At 41.7% G+C, this 25,647-nt stretch overlaps 2 protein-coding genes across 12 annotated transcripts in view; both read right to left on the bottom strand.

Moving 5' to 3' along the window:
• Nucleotides 1-854: 854 nt before the first annotated feature.
• zbtb16b (zinc finger and BTB domain containing 16b) lies at nucleotides 855-19,584 on the bottom strand. The gene is made up of 7 exons (XM_034197897.1): nucleotides 19,457-19,584; nucleotides 17,087-18,314; nucleotides 14,702-14,799; nucleotides 12,375-12,461; nucleotides 5,395-5,565; nucleotides 4,146-4,313; nucleotides 855-3,277 (listed from the first exon to the last, which is right to left on the bottom strand). Exons 2-7 carry the CDS (start codon nucleotides 18,217-18,219, stop codon nucleotides 3,048-3,050), a joined length of 1,887 nt encoding a protein of 628 aa, XP_034053788.1. The 5' UTR covers nucleotides 18,220-18,314; nucleotides 19,457-19,584; the 3' UTR covers nucleotides 855-3,047.
• Nucleotides 19,585-22,732: 3,148 nt separating this feature from the next.
• Nucleotides 22,733-25,647, bottom strand: part of ncam1b (neural cell adhesion molecule 1b) — a 79,927-nt gene continuing 77,012 nt past the window's right edge. For all 11 annotated transcript variants that reach the window (XM_034197830.1, XM_034197832.1, XM_034197839.1 and 8 more), the window contains one exon: nucleotides 22,733-24,743. In XM_034197830.1, the coding sequence (XP_034053721.1) occupies nucleotides 24,623-24,743 (121 nt within the window). In that variant the 3' untranslated portion in view covers nucleotides 22,733-24,622. The remainder of the gene's footprint in view (nucleotides 24,744-25,647) is intronic.

Genomic DNA, 25,647 nt, shown 5'->3' with positions numbered 1-25,647 from the left:
ACAACCTAAATAAAGTGTATTGCGATTACATCTCGCGTTTTATGTCAAATGATCATCAACATTTTTAAAGTATATGATAATTATGTAACAATAAATAAATAAATCACAACATAGATACCATTTCAAATGTCATTACAAATGTCATACTATATTATGTCTTAACAAAATGCAATTCAAAAGGTATCTACAAATGTCACGTCATATTTTAAAATAGTATAGTTTGCCATACATTTTTACTAGTAAGTCAAAGTAAAATATGACAAAGAAAAGTAATACAATGTCGTAGTATATCAGTAGTCTATACGATTTCCTTGAAAAAGTCATATGATCACCGTATCTCACACAAATGTCACAAAAATAAAATAGTAGTGTAAAAATATCATCATACTACTATAGTATGCCATAAAAAGTCATAGTATACTATGTTATACAAATGTAATAAAAGGTCATAATAGTTAATGAAAATGTGATAGTGTAGCATGTCTTTTAGAAGTCATAGAAAAGCATTCCCTTAAAATGTTAGCTCATTTATTTCTGCCCAAAACTGTAAATGGCATTAATGACAAATATCCCCTGACTAAATATCTAAATATATTATAAAAAAAGAACAACAAACTTGACCAGAGCAATCCAGCCATTCAGTTTAATTGTATGGAGATATTTTTGTAATCCTTTGATTTAATCAATTGTGACAAATAACGTCCATTTTAAGATAAATATATAGAGCATATATAGAAAATGATGGATGGTCTTGATATAGTCGTGAGACCATCCGCAAAAAAGTTAAATACCATTGACATCAGAGTTTGAAAATGGAATGCAGACAGCCGAAACAGAGGGCAAATGAGACAAGATGCATAAAATAGTAAATTGTTTTATTCTTTTTTTAACCATGCCACCGAACACTGACGCATACAGAGTTGTGCCTGAATCCACACTGAGAAAACACTTTCACACACTGTGTTACAAAGCTGTAATGAAGAGGGATTTTACTGCACACATGGCAAGAAGAACAACCCTGATTGGATACCAGGTCGAGCTTTGATCTGGCCCTGAGGTAGACAGACATTGACATAATCTAAACAATGCTAATCACATCCTTCTAGGACACATCAAATAAAAGGACATCTGCATTATCACAACATATAAAGATCAAAGAAATAACCCTTTTCAAACAAAAGTGCTCTGTTTCTTTTGGTCCACCAAGGAAATCCATGTATAGTGCATGTTCATGTAGAATAGATACAGTGAATGTGTTTTCATGGCACTGAGTGTTGTTGGCTACTTAAGAAGGCATTGGTAATGCCCACTGACGCCAAGACTTGATATACACACTGTTTTCATCCGAAGATCTCGGTCTATTGTCGCTTTGAAGGGAACAAATTTGATGCAGTTCCAAGCAATTGTGATTTCAAAAGTACACGCTTGACTCATCAGCCACTATCACAGTATGTTGTATCCAGTTGCAATTTTCAGACAAAGTGGATCTACATGGCAGTCTATCTTTATTTAAGTAACAATAAACAAACACCCAGAAACAACTACCAATAGCACAGACCCATGTACTCAAGCACATCAATGCTCTACTTATAAAAGAGGCACAAGGGAGGGATCTTAATCAAATCAGAGACTTATAAAACACACACATTAAGATATTTCTCAAATCATACCAAATGTAAACAGATAGCAAATTACTGTAATACAAAAATACAACATGTTGAAATCTATAAGGCCTGTTTTAGGCTCACATTAGGGAATAACATACAATGACAGTTTGTACATTACAGCTACACTATACTGACAATAACCTGCTCATAGTGATTCAATGTCACAATTTTCTATTCATGTTTTGTATAAAAACAACAATTTATTTTCATGTTTTCTTACATTTTCTCCTAGAAAATTCTGATTCTGTGATTTTGTAAGACATGTATAGTTAATGATGAAAAAATACACATGAAAGCCATGTTGAGGCTGTTTTTTTACCCACCGCTTGTCCATTTAAATGATGTATTTGTTAGAAAATGAAAAACTACTGATGACTGAACACTTTGCAGTAGGTTTGAAAGTGAGGAGAGGTAGAGCTCGCTCTACTAGAAATCATCCCAAGAGACACCGTGATGAAAACCAGCACATATTTGGTAACAAATAAACAACATATAAATAGCAAAACCTATTACATTGCAAGAAAAACTCAAATTGTAAGCCAGCTACCTCGAAACAATATCATCCACGGCAAGAAAGACAAGGCAATTAAAGAGATCAAGCTTATGAGGTCAAAACGTGGCGGCCATTCAAGTAACACATGCAGAACATAAACAAATCCAAAACAAAATCCAGCATAAAATTAAATTGAGAAGTCACAGGAACATGTTGCAAAGTTCAGCCAATCAAGCCTTCGTGGAATTATATATTCAATACTACTGCACAATCATAGAAGATAACTCATAACATCTCCTGCTCCACAGACAGGTCAGCAGTGGCAGCCATTGTGACTTTGATTTAACAACAGTGGAGAGACAGTTATTATCAAAACTGTGTGTGTGAGGGAGAGTGTGTGTGCACTAGGGCTGAAACAATAAATTGTCAGTAAACTCATTCTCAACACTTCTTTTTGTGGGTTGAAAATAATACATCTCCACGGCTTCCTGTTTCTCAAAATGTGGCCATTTGCGGCTTGTCTTTCAAATCAGTGGGAACAAAAGTGGTTATTTGAAGATGTCACCAAAATGTGACTACATTTTTCAGACTAAACAATTAATCACTTAGAATAAAAAATAATCTAATTCATAATAAAACGAACCATTACTTGCAGCCCTAGTGTGTACACAGATTAATTTCCGTGCTTGCATGTCTCTGTTGTCAGGTAAAAACCTTGTATCTCCCACAACGACAACTTCACACTTAATCCAGAAAGAGTCTAAATATTATTTCTTTAAACCCACAGAGAGACATTTCATTTTCCAGCATGAAAAACAGCAACACTGGAGTTACAAGGTTTTTACCCAACAGTGACAGAGTGTGTGTGCGTGGGGTCCAAGTCCTGCTCAGACGTAACAGACGTACAGGTAAGTCTTTTCTATCCTCCAGTCTGCCGGCACGTCCTCCGGCTTGTGGCCCTTTATGTGCTTCTGCATGGAGGCCAGGCTGGGGCAGAAGTCCTGGCAGACGGTGCACTGGTACGGGGACGCTCCGTTGTGAGTGCGCAGGTGCTTGATCATGGCCGAGTAGTCTCTGGACCGTTGGTGACACAGCTTACACTCAAATGGCTTCTCACCTGAAAAATGCAACAATACAGCATTAACCTTGTAGACCCGGGGCCAGAGGGCCGGCCACGTGAAATGGGACTCACCTCTATTTCAGTCCACTGTACTCCAGGTGGTGTTGTGTTTGTGAGTGTTTTCGCGTCAGGATTAGCCCTATATCAGTTTGCCAGTTAGATATTGGCCAGTCAGCGTCATCTACCACAAATACGACAGAGGGTTCTCTCTGACCTCAGCAAGGCGTCAGATAGCAGTCGGTACAATGTAACCTGACATTACATTTAGATCTGTTGCACATTGATAGGGTTTTTTGTCCTATTCGCGAAAAAAAGCTTTAAAAGCTGAAAAACCATCAATATTTAGTGGCTAGATTGACTATTAACAGCATTTCAAATGCCATTTTTTTTATGATAAAAAACAAGTAATTTTTGTCATTTAAGTTTTAAGTAAAGTTTTTGAAGGCAGGCATTATTCTATAGTTGTCTTTTGTCAACATTTCCATAAAAAAAACAAAAGCATGAGTGCATTAGTCAGACCTTCGATATTTTCTGACTACCCTAGCCTGTCTGTGGCACTCTAATTTGTTCTGAGGGAAGACGTCAATCTTTTAAATAGGTCACAAAAAGAAATGGCTGCAATAAAGAAATAAAGCTAATTTTCTTAAACAGTTGGGCACCGTAGTTTGTAGCAAATGTTAATCAAAGAGAAGAGTAAAGTACAGTAGCACATTATTATATATGTGTCTTGGCAGACTAAGCTATTCAGAAATGACATATATCACCAGCCTTTTAAATATAGATATTGCATAGAGGACCACCCCTATTAGCAGCGCTGAAACGCCTCCCTGTATGTGTGAGTGTGTTCTCGCCTCTGTTCTCTCACCTGTGTGGACACGGTAGTGGGTTTCGAGCTGGTGTTTGAGGCTGAACCTCTTCCCACAGCCGTTGCACTCGTAAGGCTTCTCTCCTGTGTGGATGCGTTTGTGGCCCCTCAGCGTGCCGTCGTCTCTGAAGCAGCTCCCGCAGAATTCACACTCAAACGGGTGATCGCCTGAAAACACAGTCGTGTCAAAACAGCAGCCGCAACACCAACACAGCTCATTATCATGAGAGGCATTAAAGGCTAACTTCGTCTTTGGCACGACATGAAATGGGCTCATATGTAACTACGTAGGTCAAATAGCTCTTTTCTGCACATGCATATCAAGCGGGGGAATAATGTTCTTTCAGACGTCGCTAATGTTATGACATGAGGACACTCCTCTTGGCTGTCTGGTAATAGCTAATAAAAGCCCTCAAGGCATGTAGTGCTCTGTGCTCTATACTGTAGTTAATCTATTTCTCTCCTAGGCTGAGGGTTTGACTCATCTCCAATGACCTATGTGCCTCATTATCTCAGTGTCCACAGCAACAGCCAAGTCAGAGGATACATTGCTCTCCTCATTACAGGCCCATTCTCCCCAATCCCCCACCCCACTGTGGAGCAGATGACATTTACAAAATGTTACTTCCAAGCAGAATGGCATACAAACAAGATACGCCGCCATGGCCAAAACTCCCTTCACTTCTGTCTCTTCACATCAATTATGTATTTCTCCTGTCTAGACATCAAGCCATCCTGACAGCTGGGAGTGTTATTTAAGGTAAAAGAAGAAAGGGGGACATCTTTTCAGTAAATATCTCTCCGTCTCCTGGGGCACTAAGACTCACCCTTGGTAGAACACACAGACAAGTCATTTCCATTTGCTTTTCCTTCAATATTTATTTGGGTTTCCTCCATCATTTTGGGTGAACCACACTAGAACTGACAGCCGTGAATTGCAGAAGCCCAAAGGCTGTCTAAGAACCCAAAATATAAACAGGATGAAATTGCCCAAAATATGCACCGGCCATAACGGTACAGTGCTGTCATCAGAGAGGTGAGTCATCGTATAGAGAAGTGAATAAGAGGGTGGGAGAGGATGCATGCAAATTGACTTAAAACCTTAAAGCCAGTAACCTAAGGAAATGAACTCGTATACAGAAATAAAAACAGCCGTCTCCTTTCCAACATATGCATGCTTTTGACACTGCATGCTTATGTTTTATGACAGGAGATAGTGCTATAGACGTGCGAATGATCCGCGTCTTACCCGTGTGTGAGCGCAAGTGTCTTTTGAGGGTCGTGTGGCTGGGGAAGGGGCGCTCACAGTGGCTACAGATGTAGCTGTGCATGCCTGTATGGACCTCCATGTGCTGCTGCAGGGCCTTCTGGGTCTGGAAGCGCTTTGCACAAAGCAGACAGAACAGCGCCATGTCAGTCCCTGGAGAACACACAAGACACAGACGCACAGTTATTTCAGTACCATACACAGACAGGGCCTTAAGTGGGGAAACTGGGTCACTTCAACTTTGTGCGAGTCCTCAGAGGGAAAAGCTTCTTTCAAAGAGCAAGTGCTTCTACCTAAACTAACTCCCCTAAAAGCCCAGAGGCACTTTCAACTGCGAGTCTTTATGCGTTCTATTTTAAACCATGAAAGTCATTGTTTTCTTTAAGAATTTCCCACACAATGCACAGCATGCCAATCACACAATCAATGGATCCTTCCTGGTGTGTTAGATGTGTAATTATTCTCTTCATTCCCCATCAGGAGTCAGCTCCAGCCTGTGAAGTCCTCTGTCTCTGTGCTCAAAGAGCGGCTGATAGTAGCTCCACCCTAAATGATGCCTACACTATGCGCTCTGTGCAGAATGTTAAGTAGTGATATCAAGCCATTAAAGGCAGGACTGCAGGAAAAAACACAATCCAGTTTAATCCTGTGTGTGACCTGGCATCTCTTCGGGGCTGCTTTCCTGTTGCACGGAGTGTGGAGAGGAATACAGATAGGGAGTCGCTGGCAGGGTAGCTCTAGTCAAAATGGCAACGTGAAGAAGATCCATTGGCTGTCATACAGTCAACACTTGATCTACAGGCTGTGTATGCCAGCACTCAAATCCAATCTGGCATTCACACCAAGGCAAATTCATATATGCCGTAAGACTGAGGGACTGGTTCATCAGCTGCATTGGACATAATGTGCATGTCCTGCAGAACGAGGCTTTAATGTGAGATTATGAGCTCCTTATTTCTCTGTCTGCTCAGGTTGCAGATCATTTACAATGCTAGCAGGTCCCATTGCTCCTGACTCAGATTCAATCAGACATCTCCAGCGGAGGATCATTAGTAAACAGAGGACTGTGCCAGCACTTCATTGGAATTCAAGTGGGGTTGCTGTGTCGCATTTAAAATGCAGTCTGATGAGGTCCACTAAATCAAATCATTTGTTACTGTTATTGAAGTGCCTTGAGGCAACTGGCAATTAAATTGGAATTAACGCAGGGAAAGGGATACAGCACACTCATACTAAGAGGGAAGAGTGTCAGACTCCTGCTTTAGGTTCAATCAAGTTAACAGACAAGTCTGTTCAAACTAGAAAGAAAAGGAAACAAATCAAGCAAATTCACGTTTTATGGGATAAATCTGAAACATTCACTGTGTATTGTTTATTAATCCACATGTCACAATTTCTCAAACAAAGCAAGACGCTTTTTACACTTCACAATTCACTGATATGTATAATTTGGCAAAGAAGCACAAAACCTAATATTAGCATTATGGGGCTTCTTCTTTTTAAACCTAGTTTTGAAATGCTCACTAATAGAACTGATCGTCTGTAATCATTAACAGAAAGAAGACAGGATGAAAGACATTCCCTGATCCTAACAATCCTACATGGGGGCGATCCGCTGGACCCAACTGCACCTGTTCAGAGGCTCTAGCCTCTGGACTCCTGCACAAAGGGAACACAATGAGGTCCAGGCCCTCATTGACCAAGCCCATTAGTCATAGGCTCCTCACGCAACTCCTACAATCCCTGTCTTTATGCTGTCGCCTAATGACCGCGGTCCTTTCTCACCCACGGATCACAATATTTGAGTTCTAAACAAAAGACCCTCCATTCTGAACGCCTCTGCACCCTGCCCACTCTCCTTATCCGCTGACCAACTCTTTCACTGTCTAACCAGCTTCACTTTCCGCCTGAGTCATACCTAACTAATGCAGATTCACTGTGCACTGTGCAACAGTGGAGTCGGGATAATGATCCATCTAAAAATGGCTTACGGCATTTAAAAAAAAAAGAAAAAGCAATCTGCATAACCTGTGATGTGGAAGCCTTGATCCACTTTTAGCGGTTTCTCTTGTAATGTTTTCTGCAGACAGCAGGGGGCGTGCTTTCTTTTCCAATGTGTCCTGGATACTTTAGCTGCAGGCAGAGCACAGCAGAGCCCTCAGCCAGCCGAAAAACACATTAACCACCTTGTAGACACCTCAAAGCTACTTTAATCATCCTCTCTCCGCTCTCCCTTTATTAACTATCATACATTGTAAATGCGTGTTTCAATGCAGCCGACACTTTGTTCTGTCTGCTCTGAAAGTTTAACATCCCAGTTTCTTTGTGCAGGTTAAACCGTTACTCCCTGACACACTGGCAGACTCACAGATGTATATCCTGATACTTCTGTCACCAACAATTCTGAAACTTGAGTAAAGAAATATGACAAATATTCTGTCACAACAATCACACTCTTGATCCCGGGTTGACACGCAGTGACAACAGCTCAGCAGTCGCTTTTGGTTTGATTCTGCGCAACCGAACCCCCGAAAATAAAAATAACAAATAATATCTTGAAGTGTAAACAAAAACCTTTCGGAGGCAAGGAAGCGTTAGTGGTGGCATTTCGCCTCGCTGTGCTCTGTTAACTTTTCAAAGAAAGAGGATTTGCTGTTGTAGAGTTTTCCAGTAAGCTTTGGTAATAAGTGTAGAGGAGCTTCTTTATGAGAGAATAAGCCCTAACGTTGGCTGTCATTGCTCCCTGCCTTCTCACCCTTAACCAGACAATGGGTTTGGGATTTGGGTTTTAAGGCACAGGATGACCCCTGACCCTTGCCCTCAATGGGGTAAATACCATGTAATCAATGGTATTCCTCAAAGGCTGGAGAGTTGACTGAGCATTGTGTTCAGTGGAAGGGAGTCTTAACAGTGGGAATGATTTACTTTAAAGGAAATCTGCCAGGGAGGCAGAAAATATAAACATTTAATGTCTGTATTATATTACTGAGCTGCTTGTCTAATGCACACGGTCTGAGGTTGCTATGCTATTTCCGCATATCTCCACTAAGACCGTGTGTATGCTCATGTGATTTAACATGGTCTGCCTTCATACATCTGCCACTTATTCAGTCCAACCGAGGTGGGAGCCAGCCACGCTCTCACGCTGCCTAAGAAACAAAACCATGTGTCTAGGCAACCAGATAGGATCATGGTCCTTGTTGGGGTGAAGTGTTCAAGCTAATCCCTTCATTCACAAATAAGCGCAGCCTGTTTCTTTTCAAGCTGCAAACAAAAGTGTTCCCACCCTGAGAATCTGGGAGTATACCCACTGCAAATTGAACAAGAGATTGTATTCAGTGGTGACGGCAAATCTGTATAATTTCTTCTGTGTTAATCTTAACTTTAGTGTCCGGAGCCCACCAATTAAAGTGATTGATTTGTGAATAATTGTCTGAAATAAATAGACACAAAACGTTTAATTTGAACTGCAATAATTTCATAGTTTTAATCTATACAGTTTGTTTCAGTAAATTGTGATTGACAGCCAAGTCAAAGCTACACAAATATTGTGCTGCCCTCAAAAGGTAGAGGAATTTCACACTGATTTCACAATTTACAACATTACATCATGGCTGAGCGTGTCTGCTAGCTGGAGGATGCTATGTGAGGACACTATAAACTCTGTCCTAAGGCTGCTGAGTGTATATACTGTGAGCTCACTGATATCATTCAGTTAAACATAAACAGTCATGCAGGCTACATTACAGTATGTGCAAGACCTCCCATGACACACTTCTGTATGTGTTCGTGCTGACGGCCAAGAAGCACATGCACAAAGGCTACAGTACCTTAAACAACCCCGGGCGCTCATCAGCAGCCTGCTAATCTACCCGAGTGAGGAACAACCGACTCAATAATTAATGCAACAAGAGATACATTGCTTGTGTTTAACCACCACTCCATGGATCACTTCGTTGAGGTCACACATGGGTTCACTTGCCTCAATTCCTAGAATATGTTCTCTGTCTACTGTATTTCTACCTGAAATGACAGGGTGACCTGGGGCTGTTTGTATCATGACAGTGAGAGCAAATAAATACTGTGATCTCAATGGCCAACCAGAGCGCAGTCCAATTCAGTTTAGGGCTAAATTACAGCTGGGTATTAACAGGAGGCTGCAGTATGATGACGGACACATGATTAGGCGAGCTTAAAGGTCTGCATAATAAAGCCCGGGCTGTATCTGAGTCAACTAACAGACGGTTTAATTAGAACTCAGACAGAAGGTAATATTATTCCCTTGATGAAGCAGGCTGTAAAGTGTGGAAACAGTGCAGCTGCTGTGAGTACACAAAGGCAGCACTCTTATGGCCTTTGCCTTGAAGGCAAGGTGGCAAAATGGCCAGCCAGCATGGCTTGAAGTGCTTACAGTCACTTTCTGAGCCTGCTGTAGATAACATACAGTCTTGGGTTTTCCAAAATGTACATTACAGAGCTCGGTGCCCCACAGCCCTCGATTTGCTCTGATGAAACAAACCCCCTTGTTGTTAGAGCAATTCGGAGACAGATCCATTCTTTTATTTTGGGCACTGACAAGTAGGTCAGAGGAGACTGTGACAGTGCTGTGGTGAGGAGTAAACAGCAGCACATGATGTTGTTTTCCTCTCAGTACTGGCATCCAACACCAGCAGCAATCCTCTTGCCCTCAGGAAGTCCTCAAATACCCCCTACCCCCTTCCCTTCCCACAGTCCGCCCTGGTCCCAAATCCCCCCCCCCCCTCTTTGATCTCCAACAACCCACGGCCATTCACCTCTGACATATCAAAATAGCTTAAACAGACTCTCACTGTAGCCACCAGTGTTGCCAAATTCAGCCACTTTGGGGTAAGATCTCCCAAAGTGGTATTATGTGCCTTTTAGAGGAGGTGGGCCGCCGTGCTGCAGCTGCTGAGGTCTGACAAGTGTTAATCTGCTAAGAGGAAACTTATTTGGCTCACTGGTTATGCCACATGGCAAATTAAAACCCAGGAAGCGGTAAAGATGATGTGTTTTTAGGAGGAATAGAATCCAGGTTATATTTATTAAATGTAAATGATAATGGATTGGAGCATATCCTTGGCACAGCTGATTACATTACCTGTAGCTACAATAGGAGTCTGTAAAAAGGGTCATGCGTCACAGCTGAGATCACAACAAAATGAGAGAGTAATACCCTGTTCTGGATACACTGCCAAGCTGAAACCGAGCTCTGGATGTTTACAAGTTGGGGAGATGTGGGTAGAAACTTCTGGGCACCGTTAACACCCCTCCATGTCCACATCCATTAAGTATTCATACCGTGTGTGCCACCTGGAGTTACAGTTACATGCCCATGCTCCGGAGAGGGTTATCACCTTTCTCTGACAGTAGCAGTAAAGGTGTGGGTTCAGACACTGCCAGGCATATGTATCGTCTGACAACAATACAGCTTTTTTTCACAGTTGGATACTTTCCAGTCAAACAAGTGCTGTTATGTCTTTCTCGGGAAAATATTCAACAGTGCCTATTCACGACAAAGCATTCTCATTAAGGCTTTAGAGGTTTTCAATAATGATCTTATCCAAGGCAGGTACCAAGGCTTTAGAAATGACCGGGTGGAGGCCTCATATTGGACTCATTTTTATTATTGTTGAATTGAAAAACTGGGTCATGCTTGTTTGTCTTCTGAAAAAAAGAGCTACACCTAACCATTCTTTTTTATTATGAATTTATCTGCCTCTTTTTTATTTTGAATAATCTTGTCGTCAATAAAATCTTGGACAACAGAAAAAAAAATGTCTATCATAATTTCCCGGTGCCTGAGGGGATGTCTTCAAATAGCCTGTTTCTTCCAACCGACAGATGGAAAACTCAATAACATTTATGTTATTATCAAAGATGATTAAGAAAGCCAGAAAATATGGAGATTACAGAGGCTGGTGGCCGTCAATATTTGGATTTGTTTCTTAAAAATGACCTAGAGCTAAAAATAAAAATGTCAAAGTGTCGTTATTATATTCTTTATGCATCATCACTGATACACTAAAGTACATGGTTTTGTGTTAGCTTTTACGATTGTGTGCTTGTTTTACGTATCGCCTGGCTACAGCAGATAATAAAGTTGGGTATTAATGACTTATTAACCATCACTATGGTTGTTAAAATGTATAAACCGTTTATAAATCGAATTGAATCATTATTAATTGCCACCTCAAGTCATAATTACACCAAAAACAACACTTAATGGCTGGTTAAAAAACAATATTCTTAAAGCCAATCTGTTTTATTGACTTCTAAGCTTTTATGAAATAGATTATAAACTTTCATTTTGGTTGATTGATTTATTGTCTAATCTGCTTGTTTCCCTTGACCTCTGCCTATAAAGCACTTAACTGCTTGTTACTAATATAACAAAGTCTTAATTCTTATGTGTGTTTTAAGAATTAAAAGAAGAAAATGTCTTCAGCTGCTCAGGCAGGTTGTAAACTACGATCATCCTGACGCCCACTCAACATGACAGACATTCGATACACAAGAAAAAAAGTCACGAGAAGGTTTCACAAACATTTTAGTTATCGGAGATGATTGAAAACCAGAAGTTGTTGATCTCATTGTGTGAGTTAGTGTGAGTGTAAGGTGAATAATTCCACAGGCAGGATGTGTGGATAGTGTGTCTGTGAAACTGTAACGCTGGCACTGTAAAGCTACCACTGTGGCAAAGTGGCAAGCAGTGGGTTTGGATGCCAAGAGATATTAGTGGGTGATATGTGAGAGGGCCTCTCACCGCCATGTTGATAAATTATGGAGCATCATGACAGGAACAGTTTAACCCAGAGCCAGCATGACAGGCAAGTTTAGACCCATCACAAGTCCCACAGTCACGGCTTACTTGACAGTTCAATGCATGCTGTCCAGGGTAGACATAATATGTGTGTGTGAGTGTGTGTGTGGAGTGTAAGTACCTGTGTGTGTTTGCCTGTGGGCTTCCAGAGCATCCTCTGAGGAGAACGTGGCTCCACACTGATCACACACCAGCGCCTCTGCGGGAGCTGTAGATAAAATCAAATGTAAAATAAGGTACATCAGACAGTTAACATTTACATGTGTCTTTTTAATTGTGAGTAAGTCAGTTAATGTGGCATTTAAAGAGAACTGTAGAAAAAGAAAGAAGATGGGAACAAAGGCGCCTAATTTCAAAAGTCACCAAAGAGCCTCGGTTGTCACACACTTGTGCTTTTCAGGTGTTAACACAAGGAAGCGAATGCGCAGGGGACAAAGGAGCAGAGGACCGCGCCATAAAAACACAAGTCAGGACAAATAAAAGCACCAGACAGGGTGCAATGGCCCTTCTTTCTTGACAGAAAAGAGCCGAGCTGAAGAGTTTTATTTACCGTGCCCTGTTATCAGTCTCTGAACAGTGAGCAGACTGTCTGCCTATGAGGCCACAGAAGGACTGGGTGTTCTGTGTACAGCAGACGCTACCGCCTGCGGCACATCACTCTATCAAAAAATAATAATAAATACACTTCAGAGTCAACACCCCAAATCCCATCGCATGCACTGTAAGTTCCCAGTTCACCTTTGGAATGCCCTTGTCTATTCAGATGAAGACATGAGAGAGACAAGTTTGCATACTCCTCGCAGAAATATTAGATCCTTGTTCTGCACTCACCTCACACCTGCATAGATGGACACATAGGACAGACATATGCGCACACACAAATACACACACACACAGCTGTTGGGATGTGGGTTGGCTCTCACAGAGATGTAAATCGGTTGCAGATCCATACAGGCCCAGGGCTCATTCACTGATCTATTTTCTGCTCAGCTGGCTTTAAATGAAGTTAAAATGACTCATTAAAACACCCACAAGCTTTGGGAACTCTGAACGCTCGAGCCTAAATGTGGTCCTCTTTCAACTCTAAGATGCCTCTATACACAAACACTGTGTCACTGTTCCTTAGCGCTGCACACAAATAACAAAAAAAGCCCCAATCTGTTCATTTCTAAAAACAACAATTTTTGAAAACAAACTGTTTGGGAGTGGTACGTTTTGTTACACAAGACTACAAAATAAAACTTGGAGGAGAGTAGTTTTGTATTAGGAGTACAACAACAGTGTTGTAGATCCTGATGTTGTGTGACGCTGTCCAGTGTGTTGTGTTGTGTGAGATTGTGTGATAAGGGAAGAAGAGAACATAGTGCATTGTCTTGTGCAGTCAAAGGCACGGAGTGTGCTCTCATCCATAAACCATCAAACTGTCTCCAGACGCGGCTGCAATCGTCCTCCATCAAAACACTTTGTCTGGCATACCAAAATAAGAGCCAGCATCGAGCTGAATACCAAATCAGCCCATTAGAGCAGTGGAGCACTCGCTCCTTAGCAACCAGCGGGATCTAAGGCTGCTATACCGAAATACACGGTGACAAAGAAATGAGATCCACATCTCTTTTTTTTGGTAGCATTATGGGTTGACACATTGGGATGGGGAGTTTATGCAAAAATTCAAATTAGGTTAAAGGTGCTGCTGTTGATGTCACTGCGAATTGAAAATCAAAGCTTGTTGTCGAAGGTCTGCGAGTAATGCAAGACAGAATGTGTGTTTAGGCGCATGCGGAAGGTATAAAGGGACGACTCAGGTGAAGTTTAAAGAAACAGATTCTCTCTCGTCTGTCAGCAGTATGTCAGTCCCAAACAATTCTCAGAGAGAGCAGGCGGGGAGGACAGGGACCTCGCCTTGTCTATACACATAATCCATCTGAGGTTTCTGTTTCTGTTTCATTTTTAGTGCCTGATCCTCCCCCCCCCCCCTCCTCACCCGCTCCCCCTCCTCTTCCTCTATTTTGGATAAAGTAGCTGGGAGAGCAGTCAGGTCTGATTAAGTCTGCATTTGGGTACAGTGTGTTCCTGGACACACATCTGCGAGCGAGCCATCACACACGCTTCGGAACACTGGCAGAACACCCAGGCCTGCCGGCAGCTGATGATGTCATCACTCAGAAGGGGCAGAGCTGGCGAGCCGCCAGAGTCTCCAAAAAAACACAGAAACGATTCAAACGGAGAGAGAGAGAGACTGGAGAGCGCCGGAGAGAGAGGTACAGAGACCTGAGCATGGAAAAGAAAGCATGATCCAAGCATTCGGAGCAGCACTAACTGGTAGGAGGAGGCGTGGGTGAGGGGGAGAGGGGGGTGTAGTATGAACAGGTGCATTTGAAAGGCCGCACTATCAAGAGGCTTCATAAGCACTGAATACTCTGAGATGAGAGTGTGAGAGTTACTAAGTACCTGTGTGAGACAGCATGTGCATCCTTAGCCGCATGCTGTCCTGGAAGTGTTTGCCACAGTATTCACAGCCGTGGCCTTTCTCCTCGTTATGCAGCCTCCTGTGCGAAGACAAACACAAAATGTGAGTGTTAACAGAGATGACAACAAAGCAGGAATGCACTTGTGATAATAAAAGTCTCGGTTCTGCGCCTTTTTTTTTATTTCTGCAAGGTCCCCCAAACCCAGAAGCACCATTGTCCTCGTAACAAGAGGAGCATGTTTTAATTCCGGCAAGAATCCCTGGCTGAATGCAACATCATTAGTGTAAGAGGCCCTTGGAGTTGTGAATCACAACGCATGAATGCTAAAAGAACACAGACAATAGGATATCAGGCTAATTTCAGAGTGCAGACATACGCGTGCCTCCACCCGCCAGCATGGGGCACGCACGCACTCACACACTAAGAACATGCACGTCGACTCATGCCCCGGCTTAACATGCGCACACACACTCTTCTCCTGTAACTGCAATGAAAAGGAGAAAAGACGATGATTCGCTGAAGCTCCGCCCATCATATCATATCATATCACACACATCCAAGCATGCAAGGCATCTGTACTGTTATCCTTAGATCACCCCGCTAACAGAGTGTGTTTAATGGTGGACTCTTTGTAGGCACAAAGAGTCCACCATTAAACACACTTTGTGGTCAGAATCGATTATTCCTGAGATGTTACTTAGCACGCATGAAATGAACAATAACATATATTGGAGGAATGTTTGTTTGGCTACATGCTAAGTAACAAGCTTTTGGATTATTTCTGTAAGTTTAAAGATGATCATTTACTTGAGCATTCATGTGAGAACTTTCATTTTGATATCCAAATGGCACGGCAGTTTGAGTTATCGGCCTAAAATCCACCACAAAATTATGAAAAAAATGAATGCTATTTTCTTTTTAAATCCTATAATTAAAAACTCACAATAATTAATTAATTTAGTTAATTATATTCATAATTCTGGAGAAAAAAAATTGTGTTCAAACATGCAAAAAAATAATATATAATTAGGTTTATTGGCAGAGTAACCTTCAAAATGACCAGAAATAGTGTAGTTTTTAATCTGTCATGAATGCATCACAAGTTTTTTTCTGCATATTTCAAAATGTGGACTGCAATTCTTGTATTGTTTGCTCCTTTATTCTCCCTTTATTTTCCCAAAACCTGTTTGATTTCTGAAGTTTTTCACACTAAATCTGTGCCGGGGGAAACTTCTTCAACATCTAGCAAATGTCAATCTGCAGAGCAGGTGTATGCTCAGTGACCTGGTTACAGACCTACAGAAACTTCATTACATCCTTAAGCAACGCCGTCAATGCAACTCCTTCAACCTGCAGACATCCGCCTGTCTCCATGAGTAAGCCGCGCGCATCACTAAATATCCCACAGGATGCTCTGTTTCACCCAGCGCTTTCAACACAACTCTGGAGCGGCACGAGGCACACATGTCAGCCACAGGCGCGGACAGGAAAACGCTGTGATCCTAATCATGAGTTAACGGCATATTAGGACTATTGGCTCACAGATTGTCCTCTTTCTAATAATTAGTGATGAGTCAAACACTGCCAAACACGCGCAATTATCATCATCCGCAATCAAGATAATGACAGTTGTCATTGAGCTAGTGACTTTTTGTGTACAATGACACAATCTAGGCTGACAGGCTGGCAAATAAAGGACGGTAGAAGAATAAACAACAGAGCAGGTCGTGAGGCAGAAGTTATCCATCATCCAGCTGAAGCGTCCAGCCCGGTCCCTGCTGAGTGGCTCCTCTCTACTGATGCAAAGGCATGCATATCAAATAGCCTGCGAGACAGCCTGTTGTGTGAGACACGCTTCTGCACAAATAATCAAACAGAATTTAGAAAATTGGGCTTTGTAAATAACAGCGTTATGCGACACCAAGGCCTCTTTATACCTCAAATCCCTCACAAAGACCCGATTCAAAACTTCCCGAGACATCACTGTTAAGACACGAGTGCAGGTGTCCCTGAGAATAAATTAACATATTTGCTGTTGCTCCTTCCAGCTTCTAACTCTCACAGTATTTTAGCTTGATGTGTCCAGAGTCTTTTCCTCACAGCACTACTTTGCTTCACATAAATCATTCCGCACAAGCACACATAATCCTGCTCATCCCTCACATCTTTTGTTAGATGCAACATATGGCATTTTTTTAAAGAAGTATAATGAAAAATGTCACTGAGATTAAAACAATTCAATCTTTCTTTTTGATCCAACGCATTACAGACGATTTACAAATTGTCTTTTTGTTTGATTTTACATTACTTCCGATATTAAAATATATTGTAATTCTGCAGTAAAGTGCAAAAAGGGTGTTGTTACCTGTGCTGCTCCATGGCCTGCCTGCTGTGCAGCTGAAGCCCACACTCTCCACAGCACTGCTGGCCCTGAGCCGGGGCCTCGTGCCTCATCCCTGCTGCGAACTGGCCCAGCCTGCTGAGGAGCTCCCGGTGCAGCAGGCCCTGATGCAGCAGGCCGCTGTAGGCCCTGGGGTCCAGCGGCACGCCCAGGGAGGGGGTCACTGGCAGCATCCCCTCCCCTGTGTGGTTGGAGGGCATGGAGTAAATGGAGGCCAGATGTTTCTCAGAGATCCCGGGGAAACAGTCGAGAGTGTTTCCCATCACTTGGCCTCCTTCTTCGGGGCTTGTGTGCAGCTCTCGGGCGCTGGTGATCACGCTGCCTCTCAGGGGCGTCCCCGGACCCTCGTCTCTGGGCTGGTCTGACAGGCAGCTTCCCTCCCCGGCGCTGGATGAGCCATTAGGTTCATCTACCTGCATATTCTCTGATTTTATGATTCTGCCAGGATCCAGGGACGAGGCTTCTCCGCGGCGCTCGGGCTGCTGGGAACTCTCCATGTTGTCCTCTGTGTCCATCTTGGGGCTCAGATCATGAGCAGCCTCATTCTCTGAGTTCCCCTCCGCCATGTGGTACAGCGCCAGGTGGTGCAGGGCGGTGGGACTGAGGCGGTTAGGCCCGTCCTGTATGGAATGCTTCTTGGACATCAACATGTGCCTCCAGTGCCGGGCTCGGCCGTGGTCACTGGCGTCCCCTGAGCTTTGAGTCTTCACAGCCACCTCCTCTGTCTCCTCCGCCTGGATTGTCTCCAGCACCTTCAGGCACTGCTCCTCCAGGTACTCTATCTCCAGGATCTCAGCGGCGTACAGCAGGTCGTCCAAGTCCTCGGCCGTGGCCTGGAGCGAGGCGGTGTAGGCGTACTCCAGGATCTGCTGGAAGGTCTTGGGGGACAGGAAGTCCAGGGCGTAGCGTAAGCTGCTGCGGTGGAACAAGATCTCGAACATTTTGCTGGTGCAGGCCAGGACCGTGCGGTGCGCAGGGAACTCCTGGCCGTCCACCGTGATGATAACATCACACAGGGTGCCTGACAGACGCAATTGATTGGCCCGCTGCAGAAGCGTGCTAGGGTGAGTCGGATTGTGGAGCTGGAGCACACCCATGTTTGTCAGACCCGTATCCACTCGGACCTTTGCCGAGCCCACGCATGAGGTGTTGCTGTCCTGCCTGCTTCACTTGCCTTCAGCTGGTTGTAGGGCTGTGGTTCGGGTGGAGGGGGAGGGGAGACCATCATTAGTGCCTGTCTCACTTACAATGTGATGCAAAAACGTTGTTAATTACATTCCAGTGTACACTTTCATCCCTGATCAATCAATAGAAATACTTAAACAAATACATTACATTAAAAATACAATTATATATATATTCCGTAAAATTCAAACCCCACCTTTAGGGTTCTTAATCCATGCACCCTACATGATTATTTATTTTAATTAAGAACCAGATGCAGACAACAGGTCGATAGGCACAAAGCAACAGTTTCCATTGCAGGTGATTAGTCTGAGGTCTCGTAGAGCGGTCACGTCGCTGTAATAACGTCTGCATACTGAGAGGTGACGGTCCAATTTATCAAGCTCACACACACACACATCTGTGCCCTCAACAGGTAGGCCCGCGATTAACAAACGCCTTGCAGGGCTGATTAGTTCATTTAGGCTGTGCACGTTCCTGATTAGACGTGTGCGAGACAATTAAGACGCTCTTTTAAAAAAAAAAATCCCTAAATAAGTTATAAAACTATTAAATGGAGCAAACCGTGGAAATAATGCGGAATCCTGCGACAGGTAATTGTATTTTGACCACATTTAAATCCCTAAATGACAGTGTGAGTAAGAATTGGACTGTGTATGATGATGTTTGTCGGACCGCTCAGCAGCACCTCGAGCGATGCTGACAGGCTGCATCCTCAACTAACCGCAACATCGGAGCGCATCAGGTGCACACGCACAAATCCACATTTATTATACAAACACATTGCGACAAATTAACCCTGTCCAAGCGCGTATTTACTGACTGCACGGTGTTTGAGGGAGCGTGAGCTGGGCGAAAATTTAAACACACCAATTTATCCCAAAAACTGTCCAATTTGTATATGTCCGCGCGATACAGACTGAGCTGAATCAAGTTTGTAAAATCCTAAATCAGGCTGCAGCCAAACTTAAGGTAGATGTACACACGTGTGCTGTTAAACGATATCATTTCACACTCTATAAAACGGACATTAATTCAAATATTAATTGTTGGAATTAGTCTGAGACTGGAAAGTAGTTGATAGGAGAAGAATGAGCTGAAATGAGCAGCAGACATGTTAAAAGTGTCGGCTGTCACAGTTGTTCTTACCTCTGTCTCCTAACGTCCTCCGCTGATTACCCAGGCAGCATCATGGTTACACATTTCACAGTACCCGCTCCAAACTCAGTCTGCTCCAAGTAAGCAAATCATCACCCAGCCACCACAGTCAAACCCACGGGGGGACAACCACACTTCCGGGACGAACTTTCAAAGTAAAACCCTGTCTTGAGAACCACGTGTTGAAATATTTGATAGTGTTATTTGTAAGAAAAGCATATAAAGTCACTGATTGATAACCAATTTTTCTATGGTTTGACTTTTGGTGTTGTATGTAATGCACTTTAGATTGCCTTGTTGCTTCAATGTGCCCATTTAATAAATATTCATGTTTCAACCAGTTTTTCATCTGTGAGAACTTATACAGAGAGACTCCAATTAAAAAAAATAGATATAGCCTACATTGAAATCTAAATGTTGGTAATGGATAATATTATTTTCATTTCATTTCAAACCTTTATTTAGACAGATAAATCCCATTGAGATCATTGATATCTTTTTCAAGGGAGACCTGCTCAAGTAGTTCCACATGAAACATAAAAAACATAAATAGAACAACAAAAGGACATCATACAGCATCATTTACATAATTATCCACATAAATAGGTACCAATAGCTTCCGATTGAGTAGCATCCAACCGAGCTTTAAAAACATTTAGTGGCACCAGATTGTTCAGTAATGTGAATTAATTAAGTAATTATGTGTCAATATGATGTGTGGCTCTTATTGCTTCTGGTGTTGGAACAAAATAAGACAATAAGCTAAGGATTTGTCATCTAATTTGGTAGTGATGTCCTTTTTTTGGTATAAAATAACTGAAGGTATCAGTGCAAAACTTGTGTAAAATAGCGACACTCATAAGTTGTACCATTATTTACCATTTCTAAAAAAATAATTAGGTATTTAATTTATGTATAAATGTAAGTATACATTTATGCAATTTCCCCTCCTTTTATAAAGCAATCGCAGCAACCTTCTGCAATTACTGATTTTAAAAGATGCATTATTTCATCGTGAAGAAAATAAGGAGCTTTTTAGCGGAGGATATCTGTCTCAGCATTAATGTTTCCTTACATGTAATTAACTCATACCTTATCCTAAATGTGGGAATATTTGTTGCATATATTCATTTTGATGTAAACGTATACATAGTGTAAGAAAGAAAATCCAGTTTGACTAATGCATGTCTCATATTAGTACTGCCTTAAAACCTATATAGAAAATACAGATAATGCAAAATGTTTTGACACAACTGAGGAACACACTTTTTGGCTCTAAAGTCCAGCAAAAATGTGGGAGTGGTTTTTTGGTGTCCAAGAAATGTTGAGCCAGTTGGGGGAAGGGTGCAAGAGTGACATAAATACAACTTAATTCTGACTGAAGGACAGTGAGATATTTCAAGATAACCTGAATAGTACTGCTATTGCCATCATTTTCATTTTAGACTTTTCAACAGATGGTTGCTAGATTGAAAAAGGCTATAGAGAAAATTGTAGAAATACAAAGGCATCCTGGTGACCCTGTGCTTTAAGGAAGTTGACCCATGAGGTCAACTGAGGTTAAGAATGTCAGTCCACTATAATACCCCCATCCCCCCTCAGTCTCCCACGTCTTTCAAATATGTGTTAACCCTTGAATACATTTTCGTGTGACACAATCGTCTAAATGTTATTTGAGGAACGAAATCCTAGTGTTTAAATGTAAAAAATCTTTAATGAGACTTCCAATTATATAAAAACACAACATGGAGTCCATTCCTTCTGCATAAATGATTACTTACACATAGCTGAAAATACTTATGTAGTTTTCCTTGAGTAACATTTTGAATAAATGCAATGTTGTATTTTTGAATCAGGATGCTTTTGTTCGTTTGAATTACCTAATACATGATAAATACAGGAATATCTGCCGATAGTAGCTGCAGCTAGGGTGACCAGGTGTCCCACTTTGTCTGGGACTGCACAGTATTTTTATAATTTGTCCCACACATTGAGACAATGTCCTCCATCACTGTGTCAGATGTTAATCAATCAACGAAGTCTAAACATGTATTTGTGTAGCCTGTAGAGGGTGATTGCCAAAGAGTTTTTTTATGACATTTGCAAGAGTTTTTTCTCCAGCTCCAGACTCAGAGATGCAAATAAATATAATGTGGACATGTTTTGTTGGAGAAGAAAACCCATTTCAAACCAAATATATAAGAAAGTCCTATACAATCCTAAGTAATTATTATTTATAAGCTAGTTTCAATAGAAATGTTTATTTGTAAGGGCTAAATGGTCTTTTTTGAAATCTAAACCACCTATTATCATTGCAGTAACAGGTCCTGCATTGTCCCACACAAACATTCTCTTTGTTCCACAGTGGCTTGTTGGCACCTGGTCCCCCTAGCTTCAGCTTTGAAGGTAAACAAAATGGAGGCTTTTGAAAAAAATTCAACATTTAACACACAATTTAACAAAAGCTCCTGTTGCACTAAAAAGTCTATCATGTCTCCTTCTATTATGATTTATTTTGTATTTCTACTGTTACACTTTGAAGGCTACATCACATAGCTTCCTGTATCATCCTGGCTTTCTGTTGCTGGCTTAACCGGCAGCAGTAAATCATCACCGGGAGACGTCACTACTCTGACTGCTCGCCCTCTGCTGCTCGTCTCTCCATCAAGGCGGCTATCAGAGACATCTACCGGGCACCTAACTACCAACAGGCTACCAGCTCAGGGCCAGCGTGATGTCCTGCAATAACAAGCAGAAACCGGTTAATGCAGGCTGGGGATAAACATCAAACCAGTTAACAGAATAGTGGAGGGGAATTGAAGTTGGGTAAGGGGGCAGCCTGACCGGTGAAAGATGTGGAGTGAAACCGGATGCCCCGCCGCGGTTGTTGACACCGTTGTTGACACAGCACCGGTACATTAGAGGTGGAAGGCCAAAATGAAACATCTTAAAATATCAAGCCCCCACTGGTTCATAGTATGTTGACATCCTAGCCTGGAAGTATCAACTTTACTCCCGCACAACATGTTTATTTATTCTTCCATTTATCAGAAGCAGGCCGGGGAGTTTTCCAGGCCCAACATAACCTGTTTGCTCTGTAACCTTTCTGTAAATAGTCCGGTGTGTCCATGACATGGCGAAAACAAAAGAGCAGCTACAAATAGGTAGGCTACTTACTGCCATCTAGTGTTTAAAATGTACAGCTACATGGGCTCAATCTCAGTTGGAAAGTAATTGAAACTTATGAAAAAAGGGGCCAAGACAAAATTAGATTCGGAAACCATTTTTTATTTTGTAAATGGGTTGGCGCTCAGACTGTACACAACAGATATTTTCTGAGTTGGACCCAATAAAACCAAAAGGAGCATCCAGTGACAAGGAAGAAAAGGTAGTCAGGAAACAGCAGAGAAGTAAAAGGTGTTGAGTAAAGCTGTCTTTCTGTTCTTACATACTTTAGATCTCTTATCATCTTAATATTTAAAAAAAGGTTTGATCTCCCACTTCATGGGGACCACTCTGCTTCCTGCCAATGTGTATCCTGAACTTGTCAAGCAGTTGCCCCTGGTGAGTGACGTTTGTACAAAAAGACAAAAACGAAATAAAATAAAATTCAAAGACCACATTACAGAACACTTGAATAACAACAGGGGGAGAGAAATAAAAACAATGTGTAGTTATGGCAGAACAAGCCTGAACGGTAACACTCATTAAATCAATATGAAAACTATTTACCCCAACAAACATGGGCATGTTTATCTGCCTTGTAGATATACGTTATAAAGTACTGACTGAATTCATGCCAAGGCTCAAAACACCTCCCTTCACTATAGCTGGCAATATATAGTGCTGTGACCAGAGACGGACAATTTCATACACTACACGTGTTATAATGACCACATTAGTCCATTTATCATACTTTTCTTCTAATACAACATATTAAATAAAAGAATAGGCTAAATCTCTCACGACAAAGCTATGCAGATTATCATAGAAACTGATGACAAGACAATCTATCGACACACAGGCACAGTGCACAAGCTTGCAGGCAGGAAATGGAAAATAAATCTTTGTAGTTTTTAAATAGTACAAAAATGCTTTTTTATTTTTCACTTTTTTTCTTCAAAAGCACAACTCAAAGTACGAAGCCAGACCTTTGATCTGCTTTAATGTGAGGAAGAAACAGTAGCTCTGTAGTCGTTGCCCTCTGAACAAATACGTGGCGTAAATTTAGCTCATAAGATTATCGGTTCTTCAACCTTTGGCTGAGAATCGTGTTCTGCTGGCAGTTTGTCTTCTGTGGACGTTAGTGTTCAAGGAGTTGCCTCTTTTAATCAAATCCATTTGATTTACAAATATTTTAATCAGCACTGTGGTGAGGCAGTGACAGACTGAATATTCGATCAGTATATGGGCCAAATCGGATGTGATAATGCACACTGTTGATGTGTTGTGGGATTCTCTCTCCGTCTCTTTCCCCCTGCAGCTGGATGTGGGTTAATCCTGCATTTATATAACCATAACAAATATGGTTAGAATCCAAATACTGTGTTTAATCAATGCCAGCGAATCTGTGAGAGATGAAACGCCGCTGTAACAGACGTAGTGAAACAATAAAGCTTGTACACACAACTTTACAGCCTCTTGCAGCTCAGACATGCAGAACAAGCTATTTACTGAGACAAGCCCAGAAATTAAATGAAAAAAAATGAAAATAGTTTTTCATTTGAACTGTAAAACATGAAAATAAGAAAAAAGATTTCTATATAGTCAGGTTTTTCTCTCCTTTTTAAATTTTTAATAATAATCCACTATTTTTGCGCAGTTCAAACTAAAAGCAGAGAGTAGAGTCTAATTCCATATATTTATCAAGCGATCATGTAATAAGAGATTGTCCTCAACCGTCCTGACGGGTTAAATAAAATAAGAATAAAAAAATAAAATAAATCTCTTATGATCTGAAGATAAACTCCTTGGTGTAGTAAACATCTCATGAATGAAACCCGGAATGAAAGCACAGTCGAAGTGTGCCAATCGACAGGTGTGCGTGTGGTTTTTAATATGTAGTTAAGGGCACTGGAAAAGAAAATTCCTGCAGTGTTTCTCGCTCGGTGCTGCCGCAAAAATGTTTTGGATTGGACAGGGGGTTTCCTCGACCCATCATGCTTTGCTCTCGGTGGAATTTGTGTGTATGACACTGTTGTGTTCTGCAGTAATCTCCGTCAGGGCGTTTGTCATTTCTGCCTCCTCCACTTTGTCTTTCTGATCAGAGAACATCTTCCTGCAATGGAAAAAGGGAGAAAGTGCACAATTTGAAATCTGGTCATCCCTGTGTAGAGCAAACAAAACTTTAGTTGCACAAAAAAGTTACACAATTTTAACCATTTACTCTGAATGACACCTTTACTCAAATATGTAAGAAGACAGTGTTTGTGTTTAGAGGTCTTCTTACATATTTCTTCACCACCTTGACAACAGTAGGATACAGTTAAACAGATAAGGACACTCCCATATGAATCATTTGGTGTGAACTAACCTTCCTGATTTAAAACGGTATTTATCAGCTCTGCCCTTAAGACATTATGAGCCTTGTGATGTGTGTGTATATCCTGAAGCAGTGAGGAAGAGTATCTACATCAGGGGTGTCAAACTCAATTTCATCCCGGGCCACATCAGCATTATGGTGGCACTCAAAGGGCCGGTTTTAATTTTAATTATATATAAATATACATATGTAAATATATAATATATATTAAATAATGTATTATATTACATTGTTGGCCCTGCATTGGATTATTATCAGTTCTGGTAATATCTTCCTAAATAACTACGTCTGAAAGCAGAAGTCTAGGGCAAATAATTGAAAGCAAATATTCAACAATTACACCAATTGTATTGTATATTATATTCTTTGCAAGGTCTTGCGGGCCACATAAAATTAGGTCGCGGGCCGGATTTGGCCCCCAGGCCTTGAGTTTGACACCCCTGATCTACATCCTGCCTGCAGCTCTTGTCCTCTCCTGCGGAGGATTTAGCACTCAGAGGCAATACAGTAACTGCCTGAGACAAAACACTTCCTAATTAAACCCCCTTTCAGACATGGAACGTGTAACACTGCTGGCTCATCTATGTGAATCTGTGACATGGTTTTATCAATCAGACTTACAAAGGGGATGCTAGGACTT

Source organism: Gymnodraco acuticeps, unplaced genomic scaffold (genome assembly GCF_902827175.1).
Source record: "Gymnodraco acuticeps unplaced genomic scaffold, fGymAcu1.1, whole genome shotgun sequence".
NCBI lineage: Eukaryota > Metazoa > Chordata > Actinopteri > Perciformes > Bathydraconidae > Gymnodraco > Gymnodraco acuticeps.
The sequence above is the reverse complement of the archived record's forward strand: the minus strand, read 5'-3'. Positions and strand labels throughout refer to the sequence as shown.

What these genes read in the sequence shown, in the direction of transcription:
- zbtb16b (XM_034197897.1), bottom strand. Translation starts at nt 18,219, where the DNA reads ATGGGTGTGCTCCAGCTCCACAATCCGACTCACCCTAGCACGCTTCTG. An exon ending in CAGGCCATGGAGCAGCACAG is followed by an intron (nt 14,800 to 17,086) that starts GTAACAACACCC and finishes GTCTTCGCACAG; the next exon opens with GAGGCTGCATAACGAGGAGA. An exon ending in ACACTTGCGCTCACACACGG is followed by an intron (nt 4,314 to 5,394) that starts GTAAGACGCGGA and finishes CTGTGTTTTCAG; the next exon opens with GCGATCACCCGTTTGAGTGT.